The sequence below is a fragment of the Marmota flaviventris genome, chromosome 12 (assembly GCF_047511675.1).
Source record: "Marmota flaviventris isolate mMarFla1 chromosome 12, mMarFla1.hap1, whole genome shotgun sequence".
Lineage (NCBI taxonomy): Eukaryota > Metazoa > Chordata > Mammalia > Rodentia > Sciuridae > Marmota > Marmota flaviventris.
In genome coordinates this window covers 93,446,069-93,472,478 of record NC_092509.1, presented here as the reverse complement: position 1 = coordinate 93,472,478, position 26,410 = coordinate 93,446,069, and the positions used below count along the sequence as shown (strand labels likewise).

The window sequence follows — 26,410 nt, the reverse complement described above, 5'->3', positions numbered from 1 at the left end:
TTATTTTATTATTATGATAAAATATACATGACAAAGTTTGTCATATTTTCTGTAGTTCGGTGACATTAATTACATTCACTTTGTTGGATAGCTATCACCACTGTTCCTTTCCATAATCCCACAGTGAAACTCTACTTATTAAATAGTAAGATCCTACTGCGTTCTTTCCCCAGCTTCTGCTAACCACTGTTCTGTTTTCTTTTTAAATTTTTTGTAGTGGTAGATGGACAGCATGCCTTTGTTTATTTTTTGTATGCGGTATTAAGGATCGAACCCAGTGCCTCACACATGCTAGGCAAGTGTTTTGCCACTGAACCACAGCCCCAGCCCAACACTGTTCCATTTTCTGAGTGTTAACATGACTGGTTTAACCACCTCATGCAAGTGGAATTATATAATCTTTGTCCTTTTATGTTGGTTATTGTGCTTAGTATATAATTCTTTCCAGGTTTTTGGTAATAGTGTGTATGAGAGTTCCATTCTTTTTTGAGGCAGGGCAATATGTCACTATACATGTATGTGTGTGTGTGTGTGTACACACTCATATACGTGTGTGTGTATATACACACACACACTGTATTTTGTTTATCCATTCTTCTGTCAGTGGGCATTATTTTGATTACTTGAGCTTTGTAATAGTTTTGAAATCTAGAGATCGGAGTCCTCTAACTTTATTCTTCTATTTCAAGATTATTCTGGCTATTTGGAGTCCTTTGAGAGTTGGTAAGAATTTTTAGGATGGGGTTTTCAGTATTTTTGGGGTTGGGGATACCAGACAGGCAAAACACAGGCACTGGGATTTTCATTAGGATTACATTATATCTTTAGATTACTTTGAGTACTATTCTCATCTTCATATTAAATCTTCTAGCCTATGCACATAGGATGTATTCCCATTTACTTAGTCTTTCATTACTTTCAGGAGTGTTTTATAATTTTCAGTGTACAGACTTTATTTTGCCTCCTTTGGTTAAGTAATTTAAGTACGGTCACACACCAGTTAACATTGGGAACATTACTGAGAAATGAGTTGGCAGGAGTTGTCATCACTATGTGAATATCATAGAGTGTACTTACACAAAGTAAAGTGGCTACGATGTCACTAGGTGATATAGTCTTGTGGGACCACCAGTGTATATATAGTCTGTCATTACTGGAATATGGTTATGTGATGCATATTCTATTATTATTTTTTGTTATTGTAAATGGGATTTTTTATTCATTTCTTCTTTAGATTGTTCATTGTTAGTGAACAGAAATGCAGCTGATTTTTGTGGCCCCCCCCTTCAACTTGGATAAATTCATTCATTTTTTTTCACTTTCCCTTTCCTCCCATTCTGATTAGAACATTCACTAATATGTACATATGTAGTAAAAATACCATTTCTTGTTTTACTGTCTTATTTTCTGTCATCAACACCTCTGCAGCCACAAGTTTGGGAGCACTTCTTTCTTATTTTCTATATTCCTTGTATTTTGCCCTCTTAAGTATTTTTGAGCTCTGCCTTCCTAATTCATCCTATTAATAGTTTTTTTTTTTTTTTTTTTTTTAAACTCGGGATTTAACCCGGGGGAACTTTACCACTGAGCCACATCTCCAGCCCATTTTATCTTGAGACAAGGTCTTTCTTTTTTTTTTTTTTTTTTAATATTTATTTATTTTTTTTTTTTTTTAGTTCTCGGCGGACACAACATCTTTGTTTGTATGTGGTGCTGAGGATCGAACCCGGGCCACACGCATGCCAGGCGAGCGCGCTACCGCTTGAGCCACATCCCCAGCCCGACAAGGTCTTTCTTGATTGCTGAGGATATCCTTAAACTTGTGGTCCTCCTGCCTCACCCTCCCAGATTGCTGGGATTATAGGCATGTGCCACTGCTTCTGGCATCATTATTAACAGTTCTAATCTATTCTCCACTCTGGCCAGAGGTGACTGCTCTGTCTAAATGCAAATCTGACCTTGTTGTACTGTGAATCTTTCCTGACACATTTCTATGGCATATTAGGTCTCCCTGATGTAATCCACAGTTCAGTTATTCAGCCTTACCCCAAGCTACTCCCTAACGCCCTCATTTGACTCATAGTAAACTGATTGGAGTTTCCTGAACACACCATGCTGAGTTCTGCCTTTGCTTATTACTTGTTATATTCGTCCTTCTGGGCAGCTTTTCTTTCCTCACTTGATTAACCCTTCAGTTGCTCCTCCAAGAGAGGAGTCCCTTTCTTTAGGAAACCTGTTTTAATTTCTGCTCCCCCAGTTGACTTTTTTGTTGCTCTTGTAACATTTATCAAATTGTATTGAAAAAGTGTATGTTCTGGGACTGTCCTTTCCCTTAAGCCAGTAAGCTCTTGGAGGTTTTCATTTTCTATCACAATGAAAGCCCTCAGTAAATGCTTCCTCAACTCCTCAACTGTTGTTTATTATAAGTCTGTTAGCTTCCAATATGGATAGGCAAAGGGACAGAAGGAAAATAAGACTTCTGCTAATATAACTGTGTTGACCAGTATTAGACCTTAATAGGTATGTTCTGAAACCTTAAAGGAAGACTAAATTTGGACTACTACAAAAGTACCTATATGTGTGTGAAAGGGTACCTCATTGGAAGAGATAAAATGGTGATAGGAGAAATATGTTAAAAGGACACAGATCACACTAAATAATCTAGGTCTGCATTTTAAGCTAAGCCTTAAAAATCTTACAGCGTATATTTTTCTTGTAACAGTAACTTTAGGATCTAGAAAACATTAAATTTATTACTAATACTCAAAAACTTAATTAAAACTGAATAATGAGGAGTTGTAAAATCACCTTTAAATGGTTGTGTTCCTGGTACTGTATTCCACAGTGTGGGAAAGATATATAATCCAATTAGGAATTGATTATATTACCTTTTTAAATAAAGAAGCTATTAGCTTGCCAAAACTAATTTAGATGAGTATTCCAGATGTTCAGTACAATGGCGCTTTTTTAATAAGGAAATAACTATTTGTGTTTGTAGAAGTTTACAGAAATTAGTGTCTGTCTTACAGCTGTAGTTTTAGATTAAAATGCTGAAAGTGGTATTTATGAGGTGATAGTCACTGCAGGCAATGTTATGATAGCAGTTGGATTGCTTACTCAGAATTTTTTATAGCTCCCTGATTTGCCTAGTCTTGAGTTCATTTCTAAAATCTAACACCTGTGTTCTGTAAGCAAGCAATGTTTTAACTAAGGAAAAATTTGCTTATTCAAGACATAGAAACTGCTGGCCCATGGCATATACCTGTAATCCCAGCTAGCTATTTGGAAGGCTGAGGCAGGAAGATTGCCAAATTCAAGGCCAATTTAGTGACATCCATCTAGAAAAACAAAGCCAAGACTGGGGATATAGCTTAGTGGTAGAAGCACTCCTAGATTCAATCCTCAGTATTGCCAAAAATAAAAAATAGAAACTTTTTAGTTTTCTTTGTTTATTAGTAATTAGAGAAGCATATTTCTAATGAAGAAAAATGCTCCCTAGGAAAATGGGATAATCTAAGTAATTTAGAAGTGATTATATTTTCTGATATTTATTTCACAGTGTAAAAACAAATTAAGGAAACTAATCACATACAGGATAAAGATTTTGGTATTGTCTGTGGAGAACTGGTTGTATTCATTGGTATGTTATAGTTATGCTTGTCAAATGTGGTAAGCTGATAAATGAAACCTTGAAGACAACCACATTACAATCCCTGGAATCCAGAAAAAGGGGCTTTTCATAAGTAATTAAATTAATGATTTTGAAATGCTATTATTCTGGATTACCTGTGTGGACTCTGAATGTCAGTGCATGTGTCCTTATGTCATTGCAAATATCCATATGCTGCTGGATGTTGTGTTGCATGCCTGTAATCCCAGTGACTCACAGAGCCTGAGGAAGAGGATCTCAAGTTCAAAATGATACTCAGCAATTTAGTGAGGCCCTAAAAAACTTGGTGAGATCCTGTCTCAATAAATAAATAGGGCTGGGGAATAAAGATATTGTGTCCGTGTATAACTAAAAAAAATTATATATATATGTATTTTTTTTTTTTTTTTTTAATAAATACAAAGGGTTAGGGATGTGACTCAGTGCCTCTGGATTCAGTCTCTAGTACAAGAACAAAACAAATCAGGAAGGGTGCTGGTGGGGAATGTTGGCCAAATTATACTTTTTTATATAGCTTGCATAATGAACAGTGAACACCATTATGTATAACTATAATACACCAATAAAAATTGTGGGGGAAGGGCTGGGGATAAAGCTCAGTTGGTAGAATGCTTGCCTCACATGCACAAGGCCCTGAGTTCAATCCCTAGCACCACCACCCCATCCCCCCAAAAAAAATGTGGGGGGAAAAAAGAGGAAGGAGGCAAAGGGAAATTACAGTCAAAAAAGAGGAGGCAGTATGACTTCAGAAGCAAACACTGGAATGATATGGCCATAAGCCAAAAAATGCACTTACCCCAAGCTGAAAGAGCTAAGGAACAGATTCTCCCCTAGAGCTTCTGGAGGAAGGTGACACTGCCAACATTTTGATCTTGGCCCAGTGAAAACTGAATTCGAATTTCTCATCTCTAGACCTGTAAGAGAATAAAGTACTATTGATTTAAAGCAACAAATTTTGGTAATTTGTTACAGCAGCCATAGAAAACTGATGTAGCAATCATTCTTCAGAGTGTAATAGACATTTCTAAATAACCCTGTTTACCTAAGTTCCTTCCCTTTCAAGGGGTATAATTTATAGCTTACTCATATTGGACTACAGTTTTATTTTAGATGCTCTGAATATACCAGGCAATTTTTATGATTAAAGCAGCTGGTAAACATTTTTAGTCACAGAACTCATGAGAATTTAGCTCAAAATAAGTTAAATTTTATTTTAAAGTTCCTTTTTTGAGAAAAATGTTTCATCTAATCTGGAAGTTCCTTGGAGGCTGCCTATTCCTTCAACTACTCTGGTAAGAGTAGTTCAGACTCCTAAAATTTTACAATAGACATGTCATCTCTTTTTTTCTGCCCATCTGGTATTTAACATGTGTTTATCGTCTACCTGTGCTATTGAAAATATTCACTTGAGACTCTCATCCAAGAATTGAGGTATCAGTTCATAGTGACCCAACAGATGCTATAGTCTGTCACTTGAGACTTTGGTTTATTGAAAGTCTGACCAAAGAATAAAGGCCATGTATTCTCTGCTCTTGTCCTTTAGGCAGCAGTGTTATCTTCCTCTCCTCAAAGATAGTGTGTGTTTGGGGGAGGAGGGATAATTCAAGAAACATTTTATAAAGAATCCACAATTTTCTTATGAAATATAACCCAGAAATATCTCTGTTCAATAAATATTCTTTCCCATTGGGCTTGCACGCTGAGGCACTGGGTTCGATCCTCGGCACCACATAAAAAAATCTACAATTAAAAAAAAAAATTCTCTCCCCCTAATCTTCTAGGAATCTTTGGTATACAGGTTATTAACAGACAACTGACAAATCTGCATTGACAATTTTTGTTATAATTCTTGAATGAGTCCTTTAGAATCAGCCTACTCATTGCCTTTCTGTAATATGAGGTATATAATCAAAGCTTCTAGTTCTTAACTTCCAGTATTTTCTTCTCAAAAACAAACAAAAAAAAAAGTACTCTTTTTGAAAGGATTAATGTAAAATCCTTTTTTTTTTTTTTGGTGGTACTGTGGATTTACCACCAAGCTGTACCCCCAGATCTTTTTTATTTTGAGATGGTCTAAGTTGTTTAGTCTGGCCATGAACTTGTGATGCTTTTGCCTTAGCTTCTCTGTGTACCACCATGCCTGGCTAAAATCTTGGTGAGTTAGCAAGTGGCTAAATATTTTGTTATTTCTAGTTTTCTATGTGTCAGAGGGCTAAGAAATAAGGATGTTTCTTTAAATTGAAATCGAAGCGATGATAACCCTTTTAGTTTTATGTAATGTTCTAGCACTTAATATGAACATCTCATTCAGTTTCGCCAAGAATCCTGCAAATTTTTATAATTTTGCAGATTAAAAAGAAAAGATTTCTGAGGTTGACAAATTTGTGATAGCCATACCTAATAGCTTCCAGAGCTAAAATGCAAACCCTTGTAGATTGACTTGTGTACTTTCTAGTTGTCTCATTTCTTGTATCATAATATAAGGACATCCCTAAAATAAGTTCTTTGTCCTTATTGTTGAGAAATTTATGATTTAATAGATCTTTGTTTCCTCAAATGGTCTTGGGAACAAATGTAAGGCCCAGTTAGAGGTTTTGAGAGTTTTAGGGTCTCAAAAGAGTTGAATAGGAACATACATTTTCAATTTTTTCCCCGTGAACTTTATTTTTTGTTGCACTTTGCTTCTATAGACTTGACTGAAGTTTTTTCATACTCTTTGATGTACTTAAGGATTGTAGTTTAGAGGTTGAATAGAAATTATATTTTCTGGAGCTTCCATATTACTTTGTTTACCAGGTACCATAAAATGAGTATTTATATATGAAAAAAGTGTTATGATTGGTGTTTATATTCCCAGATTAGTCTTCAGAAGATTAACCCATAATGTAATTGAACTAGTATACAAATACAAGTTTTTCAGTAGTTCACACACCACATTTTGTTTTTTTAGTATTGGGGATTTAACTCAGAGATACTTTACTACTGAGCTATATCCCAGCCCTTATTTATTTATTTATTTATTTTTTTAGATAATTTTTTAGTTGTAGATGGACACAATACTTTATTTATTTATTTTTATAGATATATTTCTTTATATTAACCTGAACGTAGACAAACTGTATGGAGCAGGGACAAAATAATGTCACAGGAGTTTCCTCATCAGTTCCCCTTTGCTTTAGTTCTTACCTCAGGTCAATGCCATGACAATAGGATATTTATTTGGTAGGTCAGGATCCAGAAATTTTGAACTTGGGGACTTTATACTTCTTGTACAAAACCCCTAGCCCCTGAGAGGTACATAGACCTTTACTCTCTAATATAAACAAATTCTCCTTGGGAACAGAAGGGGCAAGAAGATCCTAGGTTCTTCATTTTTGAAATATAAATACCCAGGGGAGATCAGACAAGTCTCGGAATTTATAACCCCTAGAATATATGCATAGTCTGGGGTTTCAACCCTTCTGAAATGTAAATAAATATTGTACTACCAGAGAACCAGATCTCTGTCAGTTCCATCTTATGTTTCAAGGCTTGTTTTTTGAAGGACAATTTCTTTGCTCAGAAATACCTGATCATACAGAAACATAAAAATATGTTCATTGTTAAATCTTTGTTTTCTTTTACACCTGTCCTCCTTTTAGTACCAAAGTTTTTATTTGAAGGCATTGTACAATTACAATGTAAATTTAAGCGGATGTTTTGGTGCAACATGTAGAAAGGTTAAGGCAACCCCAACATGCTGCAGGTTTGTCACACATCTTTGGTAGATTTCACCTCCTTATTCAGGTAATGCATCTCATTGAAGTCACACGTCATTTTTTTCGGTGACTAGTTTGCAAGGGTCTAGTAATAATTGATCCATTTTTTTTTCTAAGTGTAATACACACTCCATTGTGTTCAGCCTCTTCTCCTAGTAATTGTGATTTGGTTTCTTGATATTCTGCAGGAGTGTGATGGTGAGTCTAGGTTGTCAGGTTGACTGGATTGAGAGGAAACACCTTTACCCCCATTTCTTCTCCTTCCCGCTCTGGCTGCCATTAGGTGAGCAACTTCGTTCCGCCATATTCTTTTGCCATGATGTTTTGACTTCACCACAGGTTTATAGTAGTGGAGCCTGCTAATCATGGAGGGAAGCTGTTAAAACAGCCAATAAAAATCTTTCTTCCTGAAGGTGATTTTCTCAAAGAGTTTAGACAACTTCATCATTTTCTCAGCATACCTCTTCTCATAGATTGGTGAAGGAAATGTTTGGCAAAGTTCTTCAAAGCTACATCTTTGCACTGTCAAAGCAGTAAGGTGGACAGAGCTCTAGGTTGATATGGCACTTGATGGCAGCCTTTGTATTTGGTGCATGTGGGATGTAGATGCAGTTCTTGTGGCAGGCACCTGAGAGGTGAGGCACTGAAACTGTACACACTGGATTCTGACCAAAAACTATTAAAGCAGAAAACCAAAGCAAGACACTGCAAAAAATGTTTAACTCCTGTGTTAATGTGACTTTTTTCACCATGGAAATGTGAAATGTTAAGGAAGCCTGTTTGAACTCCTTTAGTCACTTTTATTTTTTTTAAGCAAAATACGTATTGAATAACTGCTATGTACCAGGTACATTAAAAGGTATTGAGTATATATTGTGGTGGGTAAGATATAGCCAGCCATCTTTCAAGAAGCTTAGAGGCTATAAATGTGCTATAGTGAAACTGAGAGTGCCATTATGATATCAAAATTTAAGTGCCTTGAAATATTTGACATATAATAGGCCGCTCTTAAAGGTGAGGAGTCAGCTAGATGCTTGTTCATGTCTATCCTTGGTAATATTTTTTATGATAATCTGGTAAATGTAAATAAAGTGCTTTCCTGAGTTTTGTGAGCCATTCTAGCAAATTATCAAATATGAGGAGGGGATTGTGGGACTTCCTAATTTCTTACATAGGCAATTGGTCAAAAGTACATGAGGCCCGGACTTGGAAAGAATGTCTCAGGTGCGGGCAGTCTGTGGACTGAGCCCTTAAATGGGGTCTTGAATTAACTTTAGGCAGTTAAGTGTCAGAACTAAATTGAATCACTGGACACTCGGTGGTATCTGGAGAATTAAAGAATCATCTGCTGATATAAAAAGAACACACACATTTAGTGTTAGTGTCAGAAGTGTTGTTTTAGGGGATGACTCTGTATTATGGATATTGGCCTTTGATTATTATACATGTTGTTGATATTTTTCTCTATTGCCAATCTTTTGAATTTGCTTATGATTTCTTTTGTTTATTTTTTTTAATAGAAATTTAAAATTTGGGGGCTGGGGATGTGGCTCAAGTGGTAGCGCACTCGCCTGGCATGCACAGAGCGCTGGGTTCGATCCTCAGCACCACATAAAAATAAAATAATAAAGATGTTGTGTCCACTGAAAACTAAAAAATAAATATTTAAAAAAATGAGAAATTTAAAACTTTTTTAAGGAGGTGAAATAGGAACCTTTCTTGTCTTGGCTTAAGCTGCCTCATCCCAATAGAATTTGACATTCTACCCTCTTTTCCTCTAGATGTTTTATAGTTTTTTTAATGTTAATTGTTTCAGAATTTTAAAATTTTTTTAAAAATTCATTTCTTTGATTTAATTGAAAAAAATCTCAGCAATTTTTTTAAGCTATTTGAATTCTGCTCTCATATTAATAATTTCCCCCTTTAGGTTTCTTTTTCTGATTTCTAGTGCTTAATTCATTTTTTTTCCAACTTTGTGGTTTTATTATTTAAAAATATAGGTTATAAATATTTCTGAGTGAAATTTGTCTCACTGCATATCACATATATTTTGGTAAGGTAGTGTTTAGTGTTTTTATTTTATTCACTTAAAAACAACATGTAATTTTCAATTTTGATATTTCCTTTAACCCATTACAGTGTGACAGTGTGTCTTTTGCCTCTGCATTAACTCATTTGATTTTTTTTTTTTTTTTTTTTGGTACTGTTTTTGAACTTGGGATTCACCTACCTCAGCCTTCTGAGTGGTTGGGATTTACAGATGTGCACCACTATGCTCAGCAAATGCCAAGTACTTGCGGTTTCCAGATGAGCATTCTGAATATCCTATTGATATTTCCCCTTTGTTTTTTTAAAGCTGCCTGCTTTTCAAAATCTACTGACTTATTTTTAAAAAGTTTTAAACTTTATTTTATTTATGTGGTGCTAGGATTGAGCTCAGTGCCTCACAGGTGCTGGGCAAGCACTCTACCACAACCCTTCCCTCCACTGTGGCTAATTCTTATTAGATTTATTTTGTTTCTGCTTCTGCTACTGAAGTTTTCTAGTACAGACAGACCAATGTTACTTTTCATTTATATATTCTCCACATATTTTATTTATTTGTTTGTTTATTTTTGACACGTTTCCGTTGTCAGGTATTCTTTATTCAGAAGTACAATTAACTTGCTGTAACTAGGGATTGGTCCTGTGAATGAAAGTTTATGGGATAGGGCATTGTTTTGGACAAGCCTTCAGAACCAGGCCACCGCAGACCATGCATGCCAAACCAGTGTGGAGACACTTGTGCCTTATGCCACATATTCCACTTGAACTTTGAAATGGGTCAGTTTTCCAGAAAGCAGAGATTTCAGTTAACCTGAACCTGCTTGCTAAGGAAGTCCCCTCTGTTGTAACCCTGTAAGAAAAGTAACTTTGAAACAAAGAATCTGTTTGTTGTACTCATTTCTTCTGTTTTCAGCCCTTTTCTCACTGTAATACAAGCTTTCTCTGTTTCAGCTCACTGAACACTTGTTTCATAGAATAAGTGTTATTGGAGTTTAATGGCGAAGGTTCCTCTAGGGGTCCCAATGGACTAGTTTCTGTCACCCATCTCAAGATGCCAATCAAAGAGAAGGAGTAGTAGTGAAGGCAGGAAAGGAACTTTAAAAAGTTTAGTTATACCATGAGGACAAGGGAGATAAGTGTCAGCCCTATCTTCAGAGGTACTCACCTGAGCTTTCAGATTATAAGGAACAGAGCGGGGCAAAAGTATGCATTGCCATGTATAATATGAATTGTAATACATTCTGCTGTCACATATAACAAATTAGAATAAAAAATTAAAAGTTTGCATTGTCAAGTATTCTTGGTCATACTGTGGTCCTTTTGATCATTATCTCTGGATAGGTCAGGAGGGGATTTGCCTTTGGCCAAAAGAAAGTTGCTGTTGCCTAGGGTGTGGTTTGACCTCATCATAAGATGTTTTTGTCATAGACCTTTTCCCTGGAATCCAAAGTGAGTGCAGGACAGAATGACTCAGAGCAAAGAATATAGGTGTGAAATGGAGGCAGACCTGCACATTTTTTAATCTTGTTTTTAGTTACCTATTGAAGATTTGCAGGTTTAAGTAAAGAGTTAGCACATTTAGCAAAAGTAACTTCTAAGTCCTTGTTAGATAAGGTTTTGCCCAATTCCAGAATTGTTTAAAAAAAAAAAAGCCAAAAGCCAAGTAGGCCTTTTAGTTTGTTGGGATTGTCCTTCTCTAGGTCTCAGGCAGACTTAGATCTTATTCTTTTATGTGGCACAAATCTTCAGGTCCATGAAAAGAATCCTTGAGACTTTGTTGATACTTCATTTCCTGTCTTCTGGTTTCAGCTTTATGTCCAGCCTTTCAGACTGTAACTGTTACCTAGGCCATCCATTTTTGTTCTTTTCCTCTTCTCTATTTATGTTAGTTTCTACATTTATAGGTGACGCTCAAATACTGTTGATTCAAGTCCCCATTCAGACGTGAAAAGCAGAAGCTAAGTGTGCTTTACATTTGGCTTGGCTGGAGCAAGGGAGAACTACAAGCAGAAACGCAACTTCTCACTAAGCCAAAGAAGAGAAAAGGTTATAGAAGATTTTGGGAAGAGTGGAATTTACGTTAAATTTAAATGAAGCACTTTATTGACCTAGAGCAAAGAAAGATAATTTCTTGAGAGTTTATCTTCAGTGACTGCTAAAAGTGGAAATTGTGTGTGTGTGTGTTATCATGTTCTTCATTCAAGAGTAGACTTTATAGCCACCTCTGTATATGTGAATTGTGTCTCAAGGCAAAAATGGAATTTTTTGTTCTCAGTTCCTCTTTTGCCACTCTTTTTTAGCTAGGTTAAAGGGAAGGCCAGTAAAACATCTACACTGCTGACATGTTCTTAACAGTTGAGATAATTGTTTTGGCAATCAGCAAGGTTGGCTTTTTCCTCCTCCCTCTCTGGTCTCAGAATCATCTGCTACACTGTCAGGTAAGATAGCATCCATGGGGTACTATTTAAGACTCTCGATACAAATAAACACTGTGATGCAAATATAACGAGAGAGAGAAAAAAGGACCAGAAACCTCTCCAAAGCCTTTGTTATCCTAGTTTATCAAATGGTAGCAAATTCTATTTTTCAGCATCATTTTTTTCTCATTGGTACTTTATAAAGTTTTCTTGCTTTTGATTTTTTTTTTTTTTTCTGTTCATGCATTATTCTCCTGACCTTGGTGAAAAGCTTTTGGACAGTTATTTAAAATTCTCTGGTAGGGAAATTATAGCTCTGTTTCATCAAGGTCAGTTTCTGGAGATGTGTTTTATTTTTTTGTTTTGAATATATCTCCCTATTTCTTCATTTTGCTTAACACTGTGCATCAGACTAAACCACCTTTCCTAGTCTTCACAGACTGCCCTTGCACAGACACGTTAGGAGGCTCTGGCACCCCTGGTAAGTGCACAATCACCTACATGGGAGCTGGTATGAAAACTTGAGACAGCTCCATGTTATAACCCTACCCTGTTAGGAGTAAACTTTTTTTTTTTTTTTTTTAGAGAGAGAGAATATTTTCAATATTTATTTTTTAGTTTTCGGCAGTCACAACATCTTTGTTTGTTTGTGGTGCTGAGGATCGAACCCGGGCCACACGCATGCCAGGCGAGCGCGCTACCGCTTGAGCCACATCCCCAGTCCTAGGAGTAAACTTTGAGCGTCACCTATAAATGTAGAAACTAACATAAATAGAGAAGAGGAAAAGAACAAAAATGGATGGTCTAGGTAATAGTTACAGTCTGAAAGGCTGGAGGACAAGGCAGAAACCAGAAGACAGCCTGATCAGCCTCACTGATTGGGCAAAACCGTATATAACTGATCAGCCTGACCAAAGATTGTGGGGGCCCCACAAATCTTTGTGCTAGTCTAGTCTGCTGTGTTTGTCCTTAGTAGTCTCTAGATGTTTGGAGTATTCTGGGTTCCTCCAGCATTCTAAGACAAGCAAGACAGTTTTCTTAGCCATTACTTATATAAGTTATGTCTTTGATCTTTACAACTGTTTTCTTCCCAGAGAGAAGCTAGGAGCTGTGATTTTTTTTTTTTTTTTTTCATCAGTTCTCTTCTGCTGAGCCAGGGGAGAAAGGACTACAGTGACACCATCCACTTGAACTTCTATCTCTGTTCTCACTGATCCCTCCTGGGTTAGCTCTCAGCACTCCCAAGATAGGGTAGACAGCAGTCAGTCTTCTGAAAGGATCCCAGAAAAATTTGGATCATTGGGTGTGTGCAGTGCTTGTGTTCTTGCTCCCCAGGGAGAAGCTGGGAGCTAGAAGGTTTCCTCCTAACAGGGTAGGGGTTATGACATGGAGTTGTCTGAAGTTTTCATACCAGCTCCCATGTGGGTGACTGTGCACTCAGAAGGGGTGCCAGAGCTGGATTTTTCACAAAGGGCATCTATCTGTCTTGGTGTGTTTGTGGGAAGAAAGGAGGGTCCAAGGCTTTCTATTTTGCCAACTTGCTGATGTTACTCCTAATCTAACTTTGAAAGGAAAACCACTTACATAAGGCCTTATATAAGTGTTACCCTACTTTTGCTCACTCTAGTCCCTGCTGAATATTATAAACATTTTTTTTAAACCTTCTTCCACACATCTGTTGGCTTTGATTGTTAACTCAGTCCTAAATTGTGTCTTAATTTAGTTTCCATTGGCTTACCCAGCACTGTAGCAGTTACAAGTGGGTGTGTAGTCAATGGTTATTTTCTTAAGAGTGATCTTGATTTAGGCTTTTAGGGGAGGGAATAAAGAGGAATAGAAGGTAGATGATGAAATGAAAGTATGAAGTATTTGGTATTATATATAATGAGAGCAGATTTCAGAGAGTTTGGTTTCTTTGGCTTTTGCAAGAGAATTTTTCAGGGATGTTGTTTTGAAGCCAGAGTTTCATTTTGAGGCCTTGGCATACCAATCAAAAAAGGCTAGCCATTGTACTTTCAGTACTTTCTCTCCTTACTTTTCTCGAGCTTCTCTTAGAGATATTATCTTTGACATGTCCAAAATTTCTCATAATAGCTGAGGTAATTTTAGTAAGCATGATAATTTAGGATTATAGTAAGAACATGTAGAGGAGACGAGTTCTGCCAAGAGAAGTTTGCAGCTTTCACTTTGATTCAAAGAGACAGTTGCTATAGCAGATATCTATCCATACAACTTGGTGGCTTGGGTCCATGGTAATCAAACTGTATGATTACTAGTCTGTTAATCTTTAGCCCTTGAGCATAGAAATAAAGGACAGATTGTGTCTTCAGGTAGGCATGAGATATTTCTTTTTCACTATCTACTAGACCTCTGTACTAAAGGTCTGTAAGTAATTAAAACTTGTGTAGCAACTCCACTACTCTTCTCACACCTTCTATATTCTCTACCTTAGTAAACTACGGTTGGTTTCACAAAGTCATCTTTGACCCTTATTTCTTACACCTTTGTCCTGTGTGTCACTTAATGGTCTATGGTTTAGTGCATATAGTTACCACATCACTCAGATTTTCTTCCCGATTTTATTGCTAGTTGGTTTCTATTTTTCTATACTATGCATGAGTTTCTATAAAACTACTGGATCATGTTACTCTCTTGTTTTAAATTTCCGGTGCCTTCCAAACATAAGCATGCCTGGTTTTTAGGCGCCTTTATTTTCATACATCAGCTCTCTCTTTGGACTAAAACCCCATTGCTTTTGTACTCCAATACCACTATAGTAACTTCTTTCTAAGGCTTATTTCATCTCTGTAAAAGCTTTCCTTGATTCCTCAAATTCCCTGATCCTTCTCTATAATTCCATGATGTTTTACTCACTCCTTCTTAGACTTAATCTCATCATACTATGGTTTAACCATTTATATATATTTCCTTTAAGACTCTGATTTTGAGGTAAGGACCTTAGGAAACTAATGCTTGGCTAATAAATAATAGATACCTACTAAATATTTGTACAACTGGAGACCCTTTGTTTTTCTGTGCCCCAGAAGAGTTGACACTTCCCCAAGTGTTTACTTGAGTCCATCACCCTATATAAAAATAGGTGAGAAATGGGTCTTATATTATTTTATCAATTTATACTGGGACTGAAGGCAGGATTAATGAATGAGGGTAATGAAGAGACCTTGAAATGCTGTCAAATGGGAAGTAGTTGGAGGAACTACGATAGTTAGCCAAAAACAAAGATCGGGTCTCTGAAAATTTAAACAATTTTCATGTAGAAAAATCATCAGATGTTAATCAGTTTCTCTTTAGAGGGGAGCTATAGGATGAAGAGTTAGCAATTTTAAGCTCAGCATTAGAACTGACTTCCTAGGGTAGAGCTATGAAAGTGGAAGCAGAATGACCTGTGGTTTAAAATACTATACTATTGTAAGCAAAGTTGGACTATATGGCTATACTGGAGTGTCTGAAGTTTTCTTGACTTAGTCTTAAGTTCCATGACCATGAATTTCATTAAAATATTGTTTTGAGCTAAGATCATCTTCTATGTATTCAATGATGGTTCTGCACTTTTGATAATGTTTAGTACTTTCTGTATGCCAGCATTCGGACATCAGTGGTAGTCTCTTGCTGTAAATAATTTATGTTTATAAATGGACATATTCTTAAACCTCTCCTCTTTTTAGTTTTGAGGAACCAATGTATAATTTGTTTTTATTATTTTAAGATTAACAATTGCTAAAAATTAGTTTTGAGGCTTACTTCCTGTCTTCATCCATTTGACGTACTATAACAAAATACTTTAGACTGGATAACTTATAAGCGACATAAATTTACAACTCACAGTTCTGGAAACTGGAAAGTTCAAGATTAAGGCACCAGCAAATTCAGAGTCTGGTCATAGATGGCACCTTCTGTGTCCTCAGATAGTAGCATGGCAAAATGGTTCCCTAAGCCTCTTAAAAGGACACTGATTTCTCAAGACCTAATAACCTCCCAAAGTCCCCACCTCTTGATACTATTGCATTGGAGATTAGGTTTTCTAGGGAAGTTCAGACTTTTCCTCTGAAGATTTAATAATTGACTCTGCTGAAACAAACTGATAATAGGCAGATTAAAAGAAGAAAAATCATACAAATTTCCTATGAATTATGAAAGGCCAGTTGGTTGAGGCTTAACTACTGTTTTCATAGATAGGGGAGAGAGAAGTTGGAGGCTATAGGTAATTTAATTTTAGAGGGTTAATACATAATTTTTAGGGGAGTAGGATGAACTTCAACAGACAGTGGTCTGGGACATAGTTCCTCTGGGCTGAGGTGTGGTGTTTGATTTTTCAATGGACCTTTATTTTATTTATTTACATGTGGTACTGAGAATTGAACCCAGTGCCTCACGCATGCTAGGCAAGTGCTTTCCCACTGAGCCACCACCCCAGCCCCAGGTGTTTGATTTTTCAGCTTCTTTCTTTCACATGTATTTAGTCTTCCTTGGATGATGAAATTTCAGTAAGAATATTTGGCCAGACATGGTGGACATTTGTAATCCCAGGAGGCTGAGGCAAGAGGATTGCAAGTTTCAGAGCAGCCTGGGCAATTTAATGAGACCCTGTCCCAAAATAAAATGAAAAGGGGCAACAGATGAAACTTGATGATAGAGCACTTACTTACCTAGAATGTGTGAAGTTCTCTGAATTCAATCACAAAAGAAAAAAGGATATTTGAAGGCATGTATGTTCGTCTTTGGCAGAACCTGTGGTAAACTAGGCAAAGGAACCTCACAGAAAACTCTTCCCTGTGTTTGCTACTTGCCAGGTGCTCTCACTTTTGAAGTTCAGGGAGGCATATTTTATTTTTATTTATTTTTTAAAATACCTTTTTAGTCATAGATGGACATGACTTTAATTATTAATTTATTTTTTATGTGGTGCTGAGGATTGAACCCAGTGCCTCATGCATGCTAGGCAAGTGCTCTACCACTCAGCCCCAGCCCCAGCCCCAGCCCCAGCCCCAGCCCAGGGAGGCATATTTTAGAGTTCGGTTTTCTGAACCCACCTATAGTTTCAAACTCAGTTTTGGGGATACACATACATTCTGACCATACATTTTTCTTTCCAAATACTAAAATCATTTTTGTCTTCTTTTTATTCCTAGCAATGTCTCAGGCTGTGCAGACAAATGGAACTCAACCATTAAGCAAAACATGGGAACTCAGTTTATATGAATTACAACGAACACCTCAGGTAATATAGACCAAGATAACCTAGGGGAAATATGAGGTATATATAAACTGGAATATAGTTTTAGAAATTGAAAACTTAAAACATAACAGTAATAGTAAATTTATATACAAGACAACCTGACATTAGGTTTGTTAGCTGACACTTCATGTATTGATTCAAGAAATAATTTGTCATGAACCAAGGCTATCATAATTGTGTGTAACAGGAAAAAAACAAATAGGTAATTTTTCTGAAAAGTTTGGCTGTGCAGGGAAGCAGAGAAATGGAGCAAAATTTCAGAGGGGAAAGTGGGATTGAGTAGTTTTCAATTTTGTTTTGTTTTCTAAGATAAAATGCCCCTTTCCCTGCTTCCTCTTGCACATTCTAGGACATATGTAGAATGTATCTTTCACATTTCATTATGTAGCAACTCTATTGAGATAGTAATGTCACAGGCTGATTTAATGTAGAGGGAGAGATTACTGAAGCCTGAGAGCAAATAAAATAATCCAAAGAGGGATGTCTTTGAGAAGAAATGAAGGAATTTACTTTTGATAGGAAGAGGCATAGTTCTTCTTGAAAGGAGAGAAGATAATTTATAGGTTTGATAGAAAGTGAGGAAGCTTCTTTTAATGAAATATCATATAAAGTAATCTATTGCAGGTAGAAGAATGCCTGCAGATAGAAGAAAAGGTATTAAATAGTGTAGAGAAAGAAAAAACTAGTTTGAGCAGCGTTGGATACCCATTTCAGGCTGGTGAAATTTTTAGCAATAGCATTCTGGTTCTCCTCTTTCTTTGCCCCCACATTGTTGTATGCTCCAGGTGGTACGTTTATCCAGGATTCAATTTTGTAAGGTCTGTTCTAAAGAGGGAGATAATAATTGGTTTATCATAATAGCTGAGTGATAGTTTTCTAATCTATAAAATAAAGGTTATAATTCTTAAATCAAAAGTTTGTGTATTAGGATTTTGAGTGTTCTAACACAAATATTTATGTATGAGGTGATAGTGGTAGATACACTAAGTACCCTGATCTTATTATTATACACTATATACAAGTATTGGAATGTTATACTGTGTCCCATAACTATGTATAATTACAATATGTTAATTAAAAATGTATTTTTAAATAACAATAACACAGGAAAAAAGTATGCTTGTTTAAGTAAAGTAAAATGCTTACAGTGCTTTGTGTAGAGAGGTTAAACGTAATAGTTACTTAATAATATATGGTAATTATTATTGTAAATTTAAATATATTCTACTTGAGCCCTTTATGGACATTATCTGTAATTACTGACTTGGCTTGAAAGTGATTGATCTCTGGCCATATTTAAGAAAGCACAAATAGGATGGAGAGCAGTGCAAACAGGAAGTGTCTGTAGCATGCTGGAAAACCCTTACTTGCAGCTTCTCTATTACTTTTCATTACCCACCATACAAGAACCTTCCTTAGTCCATCTGAGCTGATATTGGTGGTTGTAGAGTTAGGTAATCTTTTGTTCTTAGTGCCACTTGTAGGGAGGATTTACTAATCACTCTGTTGTAGTATATCCTGGAATTCTTCATTGGAACTCCAAATGCATTTTTGCAGACAGTTAGGGACAATTACATATGGTAATACATATACTTCAGATGTGTTGTGGTTTAAAATAGCTGTGGGTTAGTCTGAAAACCTGAACACTTTTTATAGAATTGCTCTTAGGATAATACTTTTTTGAGGTTAAAAAGTGATTTAGAAATGAAATCCTATTAAATTGATAAATCAATATGTACTTTTGTTGGAATCTTAAAATACTTTAATGGACATGAAACACAATTTATTAAAGTGGTAATTTTTGAAGATGGAAGAATTCTTATAGTTCGATTAGTCCTAACTTCCTTATTTTGCAGACAAGAAAAAACAGTGTCATAATAATTTAGAAGCACAGAATTAATAACTAGAGCTACTAAGGTATATGATTTCAAATTCAAATATATGCATTTATTTATCTATTCAAATGTGCTTTTTAATCACACCAGGATAATTTTTTACTACTAAGTTTTTGTATACATTGTTGTCTTTAGCATTAAAATAAAAGTATTTATGAAGTGATGGTCGGGTTGAGGGGAATTAGATTATATTATAGCTGAAAGAAGATTGATTATGAGTTAACAGTGGTAGTAGTTGGGTGATGGATACATACATGTTAATTTTTACCATTTTCAGTACTTTTATATGGTCAGATTTGTCCATAATTTTTTTAAAAATTAGCATTCAATTTTAAAGTGATTCTTTTACAGGAGGCAATAACAGATGGCCTGGAGATTGTGGTTTCACCTAGAAGTCTACACAGTGAATTAATGTGCCCAATTTGTTTGGATATGTTGAAGAACACCATGACTACAAAGGAGTGTTTGCATCGTTTTTGTGCAGATTGTATTATCACAGCCCTTAGAAGTGGGTATGTTGAAATAAGTTATACTGTGTACTTAAATTGTACCATGACAGGGCTCTCTGGAGTTGGAGAAATGTATTCCGACCAAAGTATTTGGTTAAAGCCTAGTTTTTAATTATTGGCAAATATTTGTTTTGAAATCATTGGTTTCATGTAATTTCAGAAGTCTCATAGGATAAGTATGTATTTGATAAAATTATAAAACATGAAACCATGGCTTTCCTATTGTTAAATATATAAATAATATCCATATGAAAGTGTTATTCTAAGAAAAAAGTTGATAATCTGTAAATAAGTAGAAGGTAATTTTTCCTTGTATGGCAAGGATATTAGAAGAGGGAAATATAAATTAGAAAAGGACAGTTAGGTGTTGTGGTGCATACCTATAATCCCAGTGACTCAGGAGGCTGAAGCAAGAGGGTCCTATATTCATATCTCAGCAACTTGGTGAAACCCTGTCTCAAAATAAAAGGGCTGGGAATGTAGTTGAGCGGTAGAGTGCCCCCTAGGCTCAATCCCCAGTACTGTGAGAAAAAAGAAGGGGGGGGGATGATTTTTATTTCTAAAATGATTATATGTAAATTATTATTAAAAATATTCAAATTTTTCTATTTGTAAGTGGTGGTGTCTAAGATTTCCAAAATTTTGCTTACATACTGGTTAGATTTTTCAGGAAAATTCAGGTTAATCATTTAAAATTCTGTGACTTAGTAAAGATAATAACTATAATAAAGAACTGGATATTTTTGTCTTTAGCCCAAGATACTAGCATTATTTGCATTTTTCTCTCCTCTTTTTATTTAGCAACAAAGAATGTCCTACTTGTCGGAAAAAGCTAGTTTCCAAAAGATCACTCAGGCCAGATCCAAACTTTGATGCACTCATCAGCAAAATTTATCCAAGTCGCGATGAGTATGAAGCTCATCAAGAGAGAGTATTAGCCAGGATCAACAAGCACAATAATCAACAGGCACTCAGTCACAGCATTGAGGAAGGACTGAAGATTCAGGCCATGAACAGGTAAATGGGAAAGAGAGCCTGACCTGATAGCCATTTTTCTGAATATTAAATATTGAATTTACTTTTTGAAAAGTGTAAATAAAATATGGTAACAAATCATAGTGCTACATGAGTACCTTTTCATTATAATATATGCTTGTAGGCCTAATTAGGGTATTCCTTTTTCTTTCTTCCTTTCTTTTTTAATTAGACATTGATGGACCTTTATTTTATTCATTTATTTGTATGTGGTGCTGAGAATCGAACCCAGTGCTTCACACATGTGAGGCAAGTGCTCTACCACTGAGCCACAACCCCAGCCCAGGGTATTCCTTTTAAAACACTGGAATCTAGCTTGGAGCAGTGGTACATGCCTATAGTCCCAGATGCTGGGGAAACAGGGGCAGGAGAGGATCACAAATTCAAGGCCTGGGCAGTTTAGCAAAAAGCTGTTTCAGAATAAAAAATTAAAAGGGGTTGTGGATGTAGCTTGGTGGTAGAGCACTCCTGGGTCCTCAGCACCACACACACCAAAACCTCTCAAAACCATGAAACAAATTTTACTGTCTTGGGGCTGTGGTTGTAGCTAGTGTAGAGTGCTGGCCTAGTATATGTGAGGTTCTATCTTCAGCACCACAAATAAAGAAAAAAAGAAAGAAAGTATTGTGCCCATTTACAGCTAAAAAATAAATAAAATTTAAAAGTGTTTAAAAATTTTTTTAATGTCTCTTAGCCATTTTTGAGTGTGGAGTTCAGTTGTGTTAAGTACATTTACACTGTTTTGCAACCAATCTCCAGAATCCTTTTTATCTTTTAAAACTCCAGTTGTACCAATTAAGCAGTAACTCCCCATTTCCCCTCCTCCCCCCTGCACCTGGTAGCTACCATTTTATTTTGTTTATATAAATTGATAACCTCATATAAGGGGATTCAGTATTTGTCTTTTTGTGACTGGTTTATTTCACTTTAGCACAGTATTTTCAACATGTTTCTCCACATGGTAGTATGGGATCAGAGTTCATTCCTTTTTAAGACTGAATAATATCCCACTGTATATCTTTTTGAATCATAATTTTGCCCTTGAATGCATTAATCTTTCTGTTTTACAATTTTTGAGATGACCCATAGATTTCTATAAGCAGAATTTTACTTTATTAAATTATTTTTAAAATCAATAGGTTATCCTTGTTACTGGCAATAAACATACTAATCTCAGAAGTACATGTCATTCTTTCCTATCTTTTTCATCATCCCTCTCATTGTGCATACAGGTAGAAACAGGCAATATTGTAGAAAGAATGTGGTCTGTTATCACATTCTAGCTTTCTTCCTGCCATTTGTTTAACTTTGTAACTCAGTTTCTTTGGCTTTTCTTAACTACAAATTGATGGAAATGTATTGCCTTGCCAGGTTGTTTTGAGGAGTAAAGGAGATTATGTACACAAAGTTCCTTGCCCAGTAATTGGCTTTAGAATTTGAGCTTGTTAACTGAGCTGCATCTGTATCCATCCCATTTTCCTCATTTGCATTACATTAGCAGACTTTGAGACAAGTCTCCCGGGGAAGCTAGTGCTAAATATCCATCCTCCTCTATATTATATTTGCTTAACAGTGTTCTAATTTACACCTGAAAGAGGCATAAATAACTTCCCTTAGAGATTTTACTGTTTCAAATTTGAATCATACCTTTCTTTAGAATTATAGTCTTATAAAAATGATAAAATATAAACAAGACTTACCAGTATAAAAGTGAGTTGACAAATTGGTTTAAATCACTAAAGTGTGTGGTGAGATTTTCTAGACCGTTCAGGGACGTGTGGAAGCAATGATATTATTCAACTAACCAAATTTACTTATCAAAATTTTTTAGAATTCTAAAGTTCAGTAGCAAACATGCTTCATATTTGATGGTTTAAAGGCCTAAATATAAATTTATGCATCCTTTATTTTCTTTTTCTTCCCCTTCTTTTTAACTAGATTACAGCGAGGCAAGAAACAGCAGATTGAAAATGGCAGTGGAGCAGAAGATAATGGTGACAGTTCACATTGTAGTAATGCATCCACACATAGCAATCAGGAAGCAGGCCCTAGTAACAAACGGACCAAAACATCTGATGATTCTGGGCTTGAACTTGATAATAACAATGCAACAGTGGCAATTGATCCAGTAATGGATGGTGCTAGTGAAATTGAATTAGTATTCAGGCCTCATCCCACACTTATGGAAAAAGATGACAGTGCACAGACAAGGTAAATGTGTGGGCTAGTTTTAGCTATATGAGTTCAAAATGTTTAATTTGGAGTTAAAAGGTGACTGTGACTTTTTTATGGGGGACCATAGTGTTGGGTTTGATTCTTAACACTATGGTCCCCCATAAAAAAGGTAGGGAGCAATTTTGCATAAGAAATAGAAGCAGTATTTGTCATCCATTGTTAGGGTTCAGCTTGTTTATACAGGTCCTGCATGGCTTTCTTTTCCTATGTACCTCCCATCCAAAGTTGTACATATGAAAAGAACGACCCTCCTAGGTAGAGGACAGGAAAGGACCATATCAGGTACCAAAAGGCTTTTAAAATTCAAGCTGCAAAGATGCATTTGCCTGTATTTCCAGCATCCTGCCTGTGTGACTGAGTGCAGATTAACAAAATAATAATTGAATGAATGAATGAATAGAATTACAATGTTTTAAAAAAATCCCTAGAACTTCTATGCTCAGTTTTAAAAAACAGAAATTTTAAATCTTATACAATAAACAATTTGCTGATATTCTTACTATTCCTTTTGCTGCCATAGGCAGTAGATCTTAATCATTGGGATTGAAGGGCATATTGTACTTTCTGTAGTACTTTGTGTATATTTTTTTATTTTTGTCACTTTTTACAGGCGGTAAGGATGGTAGAGCTTTCATATCCGACAGTGAGCGTGTTGTACCTTTCAATTAGAAAGTTTTAGGTTATAGAACAACAAATTTGTTACTTTGTCAATAATTGAAACATTAGCATTTTACTTTAGCTTTTCTAGAAATATAATACATAATTTACATTTTTCTCAGGGTATTCTACAAATTAAATTTTTAATTAATTCTTCCAGATATATAAAGACTTCAGGTAATGCCACTGTTGATCACTTATCCAAGTATCTGGCTGTGAGATTAGCTTTAGAAGAACTTCGAAGCAAGGGAGAATCAAACCAGATGAACCTTGACACAGCCAGTGAGAAGCAGTATACCATTTATATAGCAACAGCAAGTGGCCAGTTCACTGTGAGTATTTAAAATAATGGACTATTTATAAAAGGAGCATCTTGACCAGCTCGAGTGGGGAGTGGTGGGGTGAGACCTAAGAAAACAATGTACAGCCCTAAGACCCCCAGAAAAGAAATTGCAACAGAGTAGTTCACTTTTGATATTCCCTAAGATTATAAAATAAGGGCTAGGAATGGTGGTACATGCCTATATTCCCATGCCTATAAACTAGCTAAGGCTGAGACAGGAGGATCCCAAGTTCCAAGGCAGTCTCAGCAATTTAGCAAAGCTCTAAGCAACGTAGTGAGATAAAAATGACTGGGGATATGGCTCACTGGTGAAGTGCCCCTGGGTTCAATCCCCAGTACTAAAAATAAAAAAGATTCTGTAAGACTTCTGTTTTCGTTTTATCTCGCTATTATTGTGCTTCATGCAATTTTTATAATTTTTTTTCTTTTTCATTTTAGGTATTAAATGGCTCTTTTTCTTTGGAATTGGTCAGTGAGAAGTACTGGAAAGTGAATAAACCCATGGAACTTTATTACGCACCCACCAAGGAGCACAAATGAGCTTTTAAAAACCAATTTTGAGACTGAACTTTTTTATAGCCTGTTTCTTTAATATTAAAGATGTACCATCATTACTTTTATGGACAGATCTTGGATATGTTGTTCAATTTTTCTTTCTGAGCCAGACTCGTTTACACTTTTAGAATCATTTCCCCTTAATTTAAGATTTACTTTTTGGAAGGGACTATAGTTATTCAGTACTTTTGCTTTCCTTTGAAGAATATATATAAGTTGTGTGCTTTCACAAAGTATGGTTCCATTGGGAGCACCTTTGACCTGGGAATTTTTCATAGTTCTGTATTCTTAAGTGAAGATTCAGTTGGCCGTCCCTTTCCGTCTCCCCTCAAAAGTTTTTTAGGCCTACAGATTGTTAATATGTATTCTGACTTTTTTTCCTTGTGTATATTTATAGTTTTCTATATAAACTGTAGTATCTTCATGAAGACTGAGGCTCAAACTTACTGTGCTTAAAAACAATTCTCATAGGATTATTATTTTCATGGTATTTTCTTCCATAATATCTCGTTTTTAAAAGAGGTTCTTTATGAACTTGGTGTCCATTGTCATGCAATGTTATTTTTTTTTTCCTTTTTTCCTCCCTGTAAGTTTAGATGTTCTGGTCTTGGGGAAGAGAATCAAAACCTTAAGTTCTATGAGCACATGGGTCATTGACATATTTCACTGAAGAAAGAAAAATTAAATTGATAGTAATACGTAGTCCTCAATTGTTTATTTAAGCTTTTTGTATTAGTTCCTACTGTCACTTTAGTTCCTTTATTATGTGTTTGATGTTTTTTTTACCCTATTAAAATATCAGAAATATGGAGATATTTTGCACTTTAGCCTTGATGAAAAGTACAAGATATGTTCAAAGCTTCCCTAATTCTTTTCTTATTGGTAGCCACATAAGTTTTGAGAACAATGTGGTACATGGAAAAAATAGGTTTGCTTCTGTTTGAAAAGTGTGCTTAGCATTTTAAGTTGCTATACCAGTGTATAAATTTGGTGCTCTGCTAATTATACTCTGTAGAAGCAGATTAATGGAGCTTAAGCCCTGCTTTGATAAATAGTGAAAGGTAATTCTGTAGAAGAATGTCAGCCACTACAACAGGGTGAAGTTATTCTACTCTTACTAGTTTTATATTACGGGACAGTGTTGACTAGAAGCCAGAAGGCTTTATGCTAACAGGTCAGAAAAAATATTGACTTATATGTTATTTTCATTCCTGTCCTGATTGTAGGTATGTTTTAAATTTTATATTATCCACAGTATTTACAAAGACATGTTTTTCATTGAGAAATTAACCCCAAAGGGTTTTGAGAGGAGGGAGTAGACCTCCAAAACCGATGTAACAAAAGTCTGTCTAGTCATTGTAAATATTTATCTGTCAATTTTGACAGATTGGGGCCAGCTTGATGTTTTAAATCTTGAGTATAAAAATTTAAAGGCTTATTCAATTTTTTACCATTTTATTGAATATATTTGAAATCTGTTTTTACAGTTTTTTTGGTAATTGTGCCATGAAATTTGAAAGCCACCAAAAATTAAGAGAACTTTTATAAATTCCTTTTCTGGTGTAATGTTAAGTTGTATAGATTATTAATGCATGTCCAATGAATATAACCCTGGTTTTGTGATAAATCTGCTTAGATTTTATTGGTGACATGTTAGATTAGTGGTTGCATTAAATAACTAAATTCCCATTGTGGTTATTAATTGAAATTGTCTTTAAGCAGAAAGTTATTTGTGACTATAAGCTTTGTGCTTAGAGAATGTTTGTGTTTTTATCTGTCAGTATGGGAGGACATAAACTGTTTGCATCATTAGTGAAGTCATTGGATGTGTAATCCTTTGCAAGATGTAATTATAGGTATTTCATAGAACATTGAGAGTGTGTGTATATATATGTGTGTGTGTTGTGGCAGGGGAAGTAGAGATTGTTGGCCATCACTACTGGCCAGGGGTTCGTAAATACAAGTAATTTCTGTAACCACAGGCTCAAGTGACTCACCAAACTTGATAAAGGCCTTTGTATACATTATTTTTT

The 26,410-nt window shown here is 35.5% G+C and overlaps 1 protein-coding gene across 1 annotated transcript in view; it reads left to right on the top strand.

Annotated features, from left to right (window-relative positions):
* The window catches only part of Rnf2 (ring finger protein 2), a 41,321-nt gene extending 15,123 nt beyond the window's left edge, over nt 1–26,198 (top strand). Inside the window, exons 2-7 of the mRNA XM_027935037.2 lie at nt 17,042–17,130; nt 19,395–19,555; nt 20,354–20,569; nt 22,526–22,798; nt 23,640–23,811; nt 24,261–26,198. Of these exons, the coding sequence (XP_027790838.1) occupies nt 17,044–17,130; nt 19,395–19,555; nt 20,354–20,569; nt 22,526–22,798; nt 23,640–23,811; nt 24,261–24,362 (1,011 nt within the window). The 5' untranslated portion in view covers nt 17,042–17,043 and the 3' untranslated portion in view covers nt 24,363–26,198. The remainder of the gene's footprint in view (nt 1–17,041; nt 17,131–19,394; nt 19,556–20,353; nt 20,570–22,525; nt 22,799–23,639; nt 23,812–24,260) is intronic.
* Nucleotides 26,199–26,410: the final 212 nt, after the last annotated feature.